We start from the raw sequence: 12,313 nt of genomic DNA on the forward strand, positions 1-12,313 counted from the left end.
CCTGAGTGACGACCAAGGCGCGTAGTGGGGATCTGATCTGGCTGGGCAACCCGCCCCTCGCTGCCAACCTGTGCGCGGCTGACGCGTGGTGGGCTCCAAGAGGGGCGCGCGAAGGGGGCCGGGGAAGGGGCTGGCCCCGCGGACACACCCTCCCACCCCTCCGCTGACGCAGGACTTAGGCGAGTTAGGCGAGCCGCCGCTGTGCCCGAAACACTCAGACCTCACAGTCACGTTGAAGGATGGCAGCAACCAGTCGCCTGGGTCGGAGCGTCGCCCTCGCCGTTCGCGGTCTACTGGAGAGCGGCTTGCGCCCACGCTGCGCCAAAGGAGCCCGCTTCGAGAAGGCGCACGCAAAAAAGAGGTGAGGACAGGATCGGGGCGACCAGCCCTGGCGATCGGGGTGGGTGGGTAGGCTTCCTTTGCTTCTCCCCAAAATGTCGTGCCCACAGACAGCCCAGCTTTCCTGAAGCCACTTTTCTATCATTCTTGTGTTTTTTCAAAATTCATTAAATAACGATTACGTTATTAATCTACATATCTGTTGATTCCAAATTAAGTTTATATGGCGCGATCCTGCCACGGTTCAGCTCTTCAGGCTGCAAACCTGAACACACTTACCTGGGGTGTAAGCCCAATTTAATTAAATGGGGTTTACTTCTGCATAAACATGCATAGGATTACATTATTAAGGTCCCATTTAAGTGAATCTTTAACAGTGTATATTTATGCGTGTCTACTCAGAAGTAAACCCAATTGAATACTAAGGGTCTTACTCCCAAGAAGTGGGAGCCGTAAATGGGGTTGCAGCTGTAAATGCAATCTAAGCGCTTCCCCGGATTATGCTCCAGTGAATTCAGTGGGACTAACTTCTGAGCAGACATGTATAGGATTGCACTGTTTGGCTACAATCCTGAACATATTCCCTAGATGGACACACCACCATATCTAATGGTAGTCCTAGGTACTGTAGACCCATTAAATGAATAAGACTAAAGTTAGTCATGACTAAATTAAATCTCATTCATTTTAATGACCCTACTCTACCTAGGACAAACATTGGATACTACCCAGTGGGATTTTCTTCTGAGTAAACATGAATAGGATTAGATGTAAATCTCTCTCAATGAAATCAGTAGTGGCGCTTACTGGATTTTTCTATAAAACATGAATAGAAATGTTCCAAGGTAATATAACTTTTAGTTTAACAGCACATTAATTAATTAATTAATAATAATAATAATAATAATGCTGCAATTTATTCTTTTTAATTTTTTTTTAAAAACCCTTAATCAATAAAGGGGAAAACTCAGCAAAAAATAAGTGTTCTGAATTCCCATTTATTCCAGTGGGAGAATTACATTGCATGCATTAATGGTGTAATCCTATACACATTTACTTAGAATTAAACCCCATTGAGTTTACTCAGAATAACCATGGCACTTATTCCCAGGTGCAGCCGAAGATTGCAGCCTAAATCTTTCCCATTTAAATCAACAACATGTACAGCCTGAATTAATAAGTCCTACTGAGTTCAGTGGGACGGGTAAGTGTGAATTGGATACCTGCCTTAATGTGTTTACTTGGTCTGGACTGTGTCCACATTATACATTATTTCAGCAGTTAATAATAAAAGATCAGTACAGAAAATAACGGAACATGCTGGTTTGATGACCATGTATCATTTCCCACTAAGGTATCTTATGAGAAATGATGCATGGAAGAGCACTTCTCAGTTGTATCCTGCTCTTTTTGCCTCTGGGTGAGAAGGAGCAAAGGAGTCTCCTGGCATTTCCTGCTCCTTCCCATTGTCCTTATTGGTACCTTCTTTCCTATTTCCATACAGATTGGGTTTGCCACATTGCAGACAGTTAAGCTCTGTCCTGAGCACCTGCCCTTTCCTGGCGTCAAGGTCAGCTGTGATACAACAGCAGACCCGGTCCTTCCTGAACCTGGCCACCTCCCTGCTTGGTGCCAAGCGAGTAGAGTATGCTGAAGTCCGTCAGCTCCCGTGAGTATGGCAGACTATGAGCAATTCTGCCTTAGTTCTTACAGAGGTGCTAAGTCTGGATCTGGGTGCACTGGCTTTGCAGCAGGTGGGGGCTTTTATGATGGAATGATCTTTCAAATTAAAAAACAAACATAACATCCTATGTATAGAAAAGTAGCATGTTAAGGAGCAAGCTTGGCTAGAACCTGACCCCCTTAAACCTCATTTTTAACGTGGAAGGGCATTTAGTCACATGTACTCAGGTTTCTATTTTAGCTCAGACACAGGTTTATCACTCAGTGAGAACTGGATCTCTGGTTGCTGTACTCTGAATACGTTCAGAGGTACCCTTTTATTAATTACTATATGTATCCTAGATGTTAGAAGCAGGTTTCGTGGTGTCTCTTAGTTTAATGTGAGCATTTCCCAAAGGTCCTGGGTTTTCCTGTGTATGTCTGTGGGTACTAGAGTGGTTTTGTGCTTGGGAGCTCAGCCCCCCCCCCCGCCCCGCCCCGCCTTGAACTTCTTGGGGAAATTACTTTTCTTTTTGTCTTGCCAGTTTATCTTCTGGAAAATGTTTTGGCCATGCTCACTATGGCAGCCATTTTATGAATGGGCAAGCCCACCATGGCAGCCATTTTGTGAATGCCCGTGACACTCTCAAAATTCAAAATTTGCCCACCAGCCCAAAAAGCTTGGGGACACCCACCATAGATATTTGGAAGAGTGCGGCCTAATCTATGCCAAGCAGGATATTGTACTATGATAAGTGGTATATAAAAGGCAGGAGCCACACTACTGTTTTATAGCGGGATTGAAGTGCACTGACAACTGTTGGGGGCCCATTGGCACATACTATATGCCACTTTCATACCACTATTTCCTGCTTGGTATGGCTCCTGCTGTTTATATACCGCTTTCATAGTGCAATATCCTGCTTGGTGTAGATGAGGCCTGTGTGTTTTAGAGAGAGCGACATTCCTGAGATGGTCACCCTATTAGACAACTTCACTGTGTATTCCCATTTTTTCCCCTTCAAACTCAGATTGGTCATTCCTGCTGTTCATCACCATTGCTTCTCCTTCTCCTCTCCCAGGTACTCTGTTGACCAGATGTATGATATTGTAGCAGATGTGGGCAGCTATCAGCTGTTTGTGCCCTGGTGCACCTGCTCCCGCGTCATTTCCCACCGCAATGAGTTCTCGCAGGCGGAACTGGAAGTGGGATTTCCCCCTGTGGTAGAGCGCTATCTCTCTGAGATTATCTCAGAGCCTCATCATCAGATCCGGGTAAGGGGCACTGTGGCACTGGAACGATGCTGTGGTGGTGGTGGTGGGGATTTTCTGGGTGATGTGTTGGCGAGGCTTTGTGGGTCCTATTTTGTCATAGACTAGCTTCTAAAAAGAGGGACTGAGGGTTCTGCTTTTACAAAAGCCATGCTCTTTTGCCTGGAAGATGTGCCTGAGAATCCCAGCAATGTGTTGGCTGGCTGTCAGTGATACTATCGGAGCAGGACCCCGAGGCAGAAGTCCAAGACCCCACTCAGCAGAATGAGCAGGGGCAGTCCTCAAATGCAGCAGGGCTGGTATTCCACCATTTGAAGGAAGGGAAGAACTGCAAAGAGGAGAGCCCCCAGTCCAGACTCTAAAATTACCTAACTGCACCGCTGCTGGCAGTGATTAGTCAGTGTAGTTTGGCACAGAGTCTCTCTGCACAAGGTCAGGAGCACACGTGTCTTTTATTAACACATTATCTGCAGTCTTTTTTTTTTAACTGCCCACGCTGCTGGGAGTTTAGCAGCAGACTGGTACACAGACATTTAGCAGGCAAAGCTTTTCTTAACAGTTACCTACATGTCAGGACATGTGTTGTATGTTCATTATCTACACACCGGGTTGTATGCTAAAAGCACAGGAGCTGGTCTTATTTCCCTCTCCAAAAACTAGAGTTATTGAAGCTGATCTAGGAGGGGCCCATGTGCACCACTACCAAAATGGCTTCTACTATTATGGCTTTTCCTACAGAATCCTAAGGGTTGATGGCTTGGGAGACTGCTGAGTGTTCTTGGCCCATGATAGAACTATGACTTAGAGCAGGGGTGGGTAATTTAAGAACAGAAGAAGTGCCACGCTGGATCAGACCAAGGGTCCATCTAGTCCAGCACTCTGTTCACATAGTGACCAACCAATTGTTGGCCAGGGACCAACAAAGCAGGACATGGTGCAACAGCACCCTCCCACCCATGTTCCCCAGCAACTGGTGTATATAGGCTTACTGCCTCTGATACTGGAGGTAGCACATAGCCACCAGGACTAGTAGCCATTGATAGCCTTTGCCTCCAGGAATTTATCCAACCCCTTTTAAAGCCATCCAAACTGGTGGCATCATTACATCTTGTGGTAGTGAATTCCATAGTTTAACTATGTGCTGTGTGAAGAAGTCCTTCCTTTTATTTGTCCTGAATCTCCCACCAATCAGCAATTTGTGGTCCTTCTTTTTAAACAGGTTTCAAACTGTAGTGTAGACAAAACACTGGGGCTTCTGTTTAGCAAAAACTCAAGAAATGCTTACAGTCCTTTCTTTAGCCTTCCCCAATCTGTGCACCTGCAGATGTTTTTGATAACTCCCATCATCCCCAATCATTGGCCATGCTGGCTGGGACGGATGGGGAGCTGTCATCCAAAACATCTGGCAGGAGTGGGGAAGACCCAGATTGGGGAAACCTTAGCTAAGGACTCCCCTGCACAAACTAGAATTGGTTTAGCTGTCCTGGCTTCCTCCAGAGGACTTCTACATCTCATTGAACCCCCCCCCCCCCCGCCGCCCTTTAATATTCCTTATTAGTAACTTGAGACTCAGAATTCAAATTCCCACGTTGTTTTATTATTGCTTTTAAACCAGTTTGAATCTGGTTTCAGTTTACAACCTAGCAGCTCCTTGACTCACTTCCCCTCTCTTACACATTTATCGCTTCACATGCAAAGCCATAACGTCCTCGGAGGCAGGATTTCATCATATTTTCAGAAAGAACTGCTGTGTTACAAAAGGATTTGTCAATGGGCATGTGATGTTTCAACCAGTGACTTTGTCAGAGCTAAAGTTGTTCTCTCCCTCTCTCCTGCTCCAAATACATTGTTGACACCGACTGTGTTAAGACCTCCTGGCATTCCCCGACATGATGGTCTGCTATGTTGAAACTGTTGGTGTGGGGAATTCCAATATTACCCTCCTGTTATTCCCCTCCATTTAATTCAATTGGGACCAAAGATTCCAAAAGAGTCTTGCATACTTCCCAGAGAATTGGGAAGTTTCAGGGGCAGTGCTATCTGGGCCTTTGTTTCTTTTAGAGGAGACAGCACTGGAGATGTATGGTATCCTCTGTAAAAGAGGACACATGGCCACTCTATGGTCTCACGTGGAATGCTGGGGCAAAATCCAACATAAATCCAACTTAGAGTAGCTCTAGTGAAATAAATTGAACTTAAGTTAGTTACAACTAACCTGAGTCCGATTCATTTCAGTGGCTTTACTGTAAGTAGGACTTACGTTGGATTTTGCCTATGTTAGATGCAACTCTGGATGGTGTTGGAGAGAGATAGGATGGTAGATGTTTGGTGGTTTTGGAGAATGTTTTCAGTGGTTTCTATGCATGGGGTTTCTGAACTTGCCATTAGTACAGATCATAAAGCCAAGAGGAGCTCTATTCAGGTGTTGGGTCATGGAATTACATCACATGAAGAGATGAGCGGGACCATACATGCTGTCTCTACCTCTTCTGCATTCATGTGGTTTGGCCCCACCACTTTTCCTACCTTGAAGGAAAAGATCTGAAGGAGGGAGTCTACCCTTCTCACGTAGGTTCCCTCCATGATGTAAAGCCCTGATCATGAATAGGACTACTCTTAGCGGCTAATTCCTAGTTTTGCTTGCCTAGCATTGCATCAGCAGGTTAGTCAAACTGAAGATAACTGCTTTTTCTGTTTAAATTGATTTCAAAAAGGTGAGCGCTAATCTGTGCTGTTTTTGTCCACTTTTCAGGCTGTGAGTAAAGATGGGCAGCTATTTCAGCACCTGGAGACACTGTGGCAGTTCCAGCCAGGACGTGTGGGAAAGCTGGACACCTGCACACTGAAGTTTTACGTAAGTGCCCTTTCTGTGCCAGCTCTGGTGGGTGTGTGACTCCTAAGCCAATAGAATGTGATCAAAGGTGCAGGTTTGCAAAATCCAGTTTCGTCATGAACTCAAGGGTTGGCATAACTTTAGGATTTGCAAACATGTCATGAATTGATTAGGTCATTTCACATTGAGTTTTAGAAGTATTGTAGTCTGGGGGTGGGGAGGTTAGCAGACACAGATTTGATCCAACTATTGGAAACCTTATTCAGCCACCTGCTTGGCTTTCAGTGTTTTAGCCCACTCAGTTTGAAGCATATTTCACGCCCACAAGAGCTAGAAATTGGCTTTTACAAAATGAGATCTGATCTCACAAAGCTGAGTTTTGCCCAGTATTACACTCAGTCCTAAATTTGGCATTTCGGAATCAAATTTCGGAATCAAATGTCTGCCACATGTTTGATTTGTGCTTTTTATTTCTTTTAGTTTGTTTCAACTCTAGATAAAAATAGACACTTTATAGACTTGCTGGATATAGATCATCTTGAGAATGGATCCTAGAGTAGTGTTTCCCAAACTTTTAAAAGTTGGGATACAGTTCACCTTCCTGACCCCCAGAAAAAACTGGTGACATAAGTCATTGATATATGGGTAGGCAACCTGAGGCCCTCCAGATCTTTTGGCCTACAATTCCCATCATCCTTCACTATTGGCTATGTTGGCTAGAATTGCTGGAAGTTGTAGGCCAAAACATCTGGAGGACCACAAGTTGCCCATCCCAAATATCCACATGTCACCACCTCCCAGAACAGTGAGTAGGCATCATACTTGGAACTGTAAGATTGCTTAATTAATGTTACTTTTTGGTGTGCCATACTCCTCTTTGCTGTCTGAGGATGCTGGTAATTGTACTCATGTACATCTGGAGGGCATGAGGTTAGGAAAGGCAGCTATAGTAACATACGATGTAACAGTTTCTTAATTGCTTTAATTTCACCCCCAGGTCTCCTTTGAATTCAAGTCAGTTCTTCATACGCAACTGGCCAACCTCTTCTTCAATGAGGTAGTCAAGCAGATGGTGTCGGCCTTTGAGCAGAGGGCAGAGAAGTTGTATGGCTCACAGACTGCAGCCCACCCAAGGAAGGCTGTTCACTGCACGTGACGGATGGCCCTGTTTGGATTGAAGTGTGGGTCATCCATCTTGACCTAAGAAAAAATCGGGATCTCTTCCTACCTGCCTTTTCAAGGACATTACTTTATTTATACCTATTTAACTCACAAAAAAACCCCAGAGTAAATTATTTTTATTGATTGTTATTTTATTGAGAATTTTGTTCTAGGATAATTTATTGGATATTTAATTCTGCTGTCCTAAGTATGACTCCTTGCTATAAAGGAGACCTTGAGCAATGACTGAAAAACAGCAAATTTGTAGTTCTTTAAAAAAAAAGGTTATATTTTTAAAACTAGCAAGAAAACGTTTATTTTTGTGGACATGAGCATTGCAATAGTAAACATTTCTGGAGAAGAGTGTTGAAAAACTTCTGGAATTTTTAAAAGTTCTATTTTTAAAAATAACACAAGTTATTTTTGTCTTCCAGATTCTAAAAACTCTGGTGATTTTATTTTAAATGCCAATAAAATTTGAAATATAAACTAATACTCATTTGCGCTTTCTGAAAATGTCCTAGCACAGCCACTAGAAACTTTCCCGACATAACCTTTGCTAAAATGAGCGAAGCAACCCTCCAGCTCCCCTTCCTTTCAATGGAGGTCTTCACATAGCATAATTTCCAAGTGTGTTGAGCCCTTATCCTGTGGAATAGCCTCCATCAGCTTTTCAGAGGAATACTTTGCCTTCTGTCCTTGAAGCAACAAATTTGGTTCTAGGATAATCCAAGCAGTCCTGGGAAAAGCAAGTTTGTGGGAAATGGTTTAAGGACCTGGAGGGGAAGGGACGTGAGTGTTTGCTTCCTTTCTGTCTGTTGGGTCACAGTGAGAACATGCCAGAACGGATGAACTGACCAGGAAACTGAGTAACTGTACACAAATTTGAGCGAGCTTTCAGCCTTTTCCTGTTTTCTTCTCTTTGATGGTCTTTAGCCATACACTAGACAAAAGCGTTATTCTGTTCAAAGCTGGGAAGAATTCCAAGAAGACAAATGCTTGTAACTTCTACAAAGTTTTAATTCCAGTTTGGCTGGGTCAGGACACCTTCTCTGACAAGTGTGAGAATGCGTTGTGGCAGGGTTGCGATCTTAGATGCTGTGGGACAATGTGATATGAACATATGAAACAACTTTTTAATGTCCAAAAAACATCCCTTGGTGCGCACCAGGCTCTCAGATTCTCCTGATATTTAATATTTTTAAAAAAACAAGTCAGTTTGGCTGGTAGGCTTATAAGGAGCATCTGGGTTGGACTGGCTAGTTAGAGGGAATGGCAGGGAGCAGTGTGTGTGTTCCTGTTCTCTGAGCATCACCAATTTGCCTTCTGTGAAATGAGTCTCTTGCACTTTGTGGAACAAATAATATGATTTGGCCTTTGGGGCTCAGACCCCACCACTGCCTTCTACTCTGTTTCTTGGCCAAGTTACACATCCATTTGCCTTCTGTTAAATGGGGTTGGAGCAGAAAACTCTAGGTGCAAGAGAATAGTTTTGTGTTTTAGAGCTCATACCCCACTTTTGTATTTCGGTTCTTGGGTAAGTTACTTTTTATTTACCTTCAACACTTTGCTTTCTTGGAATACGATGTTTTCTGACTGGCCACCCCCACCCCACCCCCGAAATGGTAGCCATTTCGTGAGAGCGCCCACAACACTCAAAAATCCAAATGTGCCTACCAGATCAAAAAAGGCTGGGGACCTTTGTTGAATCAGATCGTGGATCCATTTGCTTTGTATTGTCTGCTCTGACTGACAGTAGCCCTTATCCATGTATTACCTGTGTGCCTACAGTATCATCGTTGAAGGGGCTGCGGATTTAGTTATGCCCTCAAAGTCATGATGCTCCTGTCATCCTCACTGTGACAGTGCACTGCACTGATGGGGTGGGGGAGCTGCTGTAATAAGATTAAACAAAGATGCTGAGGCCTGAAACTAGGACCTCAATATATGTCAAGCAAGTGCTCCACCACTAATCTATGGGCTTTCCCTAAAACTAATCCAATGGGGTAGTAATCCAACATTAGCCCTATGTGGTATAGACCCATTAAAACGAATGGGACTGAAGTTCGTGACAAACTTAAGTTTTATTCCTTTCAATGGGTCTACGCTACATAAGACTAACATTGGATATTACCCATTATATCCCAAATGCTGCAATGTGTGTAATCGATACAAATCGGGCTTATTTCCCTATGTTCACGTCTGTGCTTCCAGCATAAGGACAAAGAGCAACATTGAACAGGGAGGCTTGCTCACCATGTTTTCTAAGATTTTACTGCAGACTTTTAACTATCACTTCATCTTACAAGGACTAGAAGCTTGTTTGTGTGAAAATGACCTCTCAGGAGCTGCATGCTGCTCAGACCAGTATCTATTTCTGCATGCAAGTGGTACGATGGTGGCATACACACATCTTTGGTTGGAGTCATTTGTTGGAGGGAGTGCTCAAAGGCATGCTCCAACTTCACACAATTTCAAACTCAAAGTTCTTCCCCATGCTGAAGGCAGTTATATAGCTGCAAGAGAAAGGAAGTTCTGAGCTCCAGAACAAACTGCTAAACCCAGTTTGCTAAATTAGGATGGTAAGCGTCATGCCCTAAAAAAAACAAAACCCAAGCCTCTTGTTCACCAGTGTCCAGAAGCATTTTTATTTGGTAGAAGTGAGGCCCACTGAGTTCACTGGGACTTACTCCCAGTGTATAGGATTGCAGCCTAGATTATCATTCAGGCCTCTCACTGTTCTTGGATTTATAACAGCTGGTTAGGCCTCAAGGTTGCCTGGAAGCTGTCAGGCCAATATTAAGTCCCGATGTGAGTGGCTGAGATAGAGCATGATGTGACAAGAGGGTTATGGGGCCTTCTGAACCATTTAGCACTCAGGGTTTGCCTCCAACCGGTGTAGGGGCAGGCCAGGCCACAAGTTGCCATGGTAACATGAAGCTATCTCTGCAGTATCCAATAGTAAATTGCCTCTAACCACTTTTGAAGGCTCTTAATGACACTTTTGTTTGTCAGGGGGTTTCCTTGTGCGACCATGTGAGAATCTTTCCCCAAATGTCCCGTTTTCATCCTCAGCAGAACATCCTATTTGGTCCCAAACACCTCTGCCAGGGTCTACAATACCCCTTTCCCAACTGCCTTTAAAATGGTTCAAACTCAGACATGGTGTGACCGGGTCAAAAGGTTGGACGGGCTTGAGGCCCAGCTTTTCTTATTTTACAAATCACTGCCTCCCTTTCTCTAAAAATTCCCTCCTTCCACCCAAATACTTAACATGCTCAGAGCCCTCTGTGCAGGGACTTCCATGAACAGCAGCAGCAGCGAGTGTTACGTCACTAAATGATTAAACAGTAACTAGGAACTACTATTGTAGGACTAGTTGCTGTAAAACAGCCCTACAACTACGTGGGCTATGACGAAGTCTGACCTTTCCTTCCTAACCTCTGACATGTCAAACAAGAGCCTTTGTACCTGATCTGTCTGGAACATGAATGTGCCAATTCCATAGGCCAGGATTTGCTAAGGCTGGCATCATCAGCGACACAGATGATGCTAGGACGCTGATGTTCCCTGAGTGACATAACTGCAGTGCTTAGGGATGCCAAAAGCCAGGGAGAAGGCTGTGTCTTTGGACAGCAAGAACTGCCAGCAAACCTCATGCAATTATTCTTGCTAGTTCCCAAGTGGGTGGGAAAACGATTGTTACGCAGACAAAATGACACCAGCCTAGAAGTACCTCTGCAGCGATCCCAGAATGCAGCAGTAGTAAAAAGTGTGTTAGTCTAAAAAGGGGGCATATATTCCCCTGACCTCCATGGCTGAAGCACAACTGTGCATGTATGCACTGCAGGCTGGATTTACTCAGGTCCATTGCAATATCAGGGCTCAAGCAGCAGACTTCAAAAAGTCCCTGCACAGGCTCCAGTCTGCACATGGTGAAAGGAGGAAGCAGGAGCCAGAAGAGTGCCTGAGAAGGGAGAGATTTAAAGGCCTTTGTGTGGGAGAAGTCAGAGGGCAGAAATGGCTCCCCACCCAATGTTGCAGGAGTCTCATTTGTCTTGTAAGATAACCCATGTACAAACATTTGTGAATGTGTGTATTTAAAGCGGGACATCTGGAGGGCACCAGGATGCCTAACCTTCATTTGAAGTAATTGCTTTTTAAGGCAATATACCGACGAGAAACACAAGATATAATTGTCTTATTAACAAGCTTACAGAATAACTTATTATTATAATTACCCTGTAATTTTGAGATATTCCCTGGTGCTTGTAGCTCTGTCCAGATATGAGAAGACCTTGATGGAATTGCTGTTATGATAACACCTCTAAGAAACCCGGGGGGGGGGGGGGGAGGAATGGTCTAACAGAATATAAAATACAGCGCCTTCAGTACATCCCATCGCCATCATAAAGACAATTTGTTGTTAATAATTTCTGCAGACATTATAACAAGTATGCAATATTTTATATTCTTATATATATATATGCACAGGCCTTATCTGCAATGTACCCTAAAAAGCTATTTTTGTGTTTTATTGAAATTATGTGGTTGCACAAGCTGTGCTTGCTATATGCTCTTATAATTGTAAAAGGTTTTAAGTTCTGTGTTGTGTTGTGTCAGTCATTCTTGCTTTTTACATGTACTTTTACAGCCCCCTGAATCATAGAATCATAATAGAGTTGGAAGGGGCCTATAAGGCCATTGAAGCCAACCCCCTGCTCAAGGCCTAAAAAAAGAAGCCGAAAGTTTTGTATAATAAACTTTTCTAATAGCATCCTGAGGCTTCGCTCCCTTTTTGTGTACATTTTGGATGCTCACCCGCCTTGCACCATCATTGCGGTCAATCCACCAGCATTGTCAATACATACATGAGGGATCTTTTGGCGTTGAACTCTGGGTGCTTAGGAAAAACTGATACCCCTAAAAGCTGAGAGAATGAGAGGCTATAACAAGGTATTTCAATGCAATTCTTTATCAAAAAAAGAATTTAAAATGAATGAAAATTACACATCAGGGTAATTAGAACCATATAGACATCTGGGG

The 12,313-nt window shown here is 43.8% G+C and overlaps 1 protein-coding gene across 1 annotated transcript; it reads left to right on the plus strand.

Annotated features, from left to right (window-relative positions):
* Positions 1 to 200: 200 nt before the first annotated feature.
* On the plus strand, positions 201 to 7,760 carry LOC134406359 (coenzyme Q-binding protein COQ10 homolog B, mitochondrial-like). The gene is made up of 5 exons (XM_063137735.1): positions 201 to 361; positions 1,844 to 2,008; positions 3,084 to 3,276; positions 6,026 to 6,127; positions 7,104 to 7,760. Exons 1-5 carry the CDS (start codon positions 240 to 242, stop codon positions 7,260 to 7,262), a joined length of 741 nt encoding a protein of 246 aa, XP_062993805.1. The 5' UTR covers positions 201 to 239; the 3' UTR covers positions 7,263 to 7,760.
* The last annotated feature ends 4,553 nt before the right edge of the window (positions 7,761 to 12,313 follow it).

The sequence above is a fragment of the Elgaria multicarinata genome, chromosome 11, assembly GCF_023053635.1.
Source record: "Elgaria multicarinata webbii isolate HBS135686 ecotype San Diego chromosome 11, rElgMul1.1.pri, whole genome shotgun sequence".
NCBI classification, from domain to species: Eukaryota; Metazoa; Chordata; class Lepidosauria; order Squamata; family Anguidae; genus Elgaria; species Elgaria multicarinata.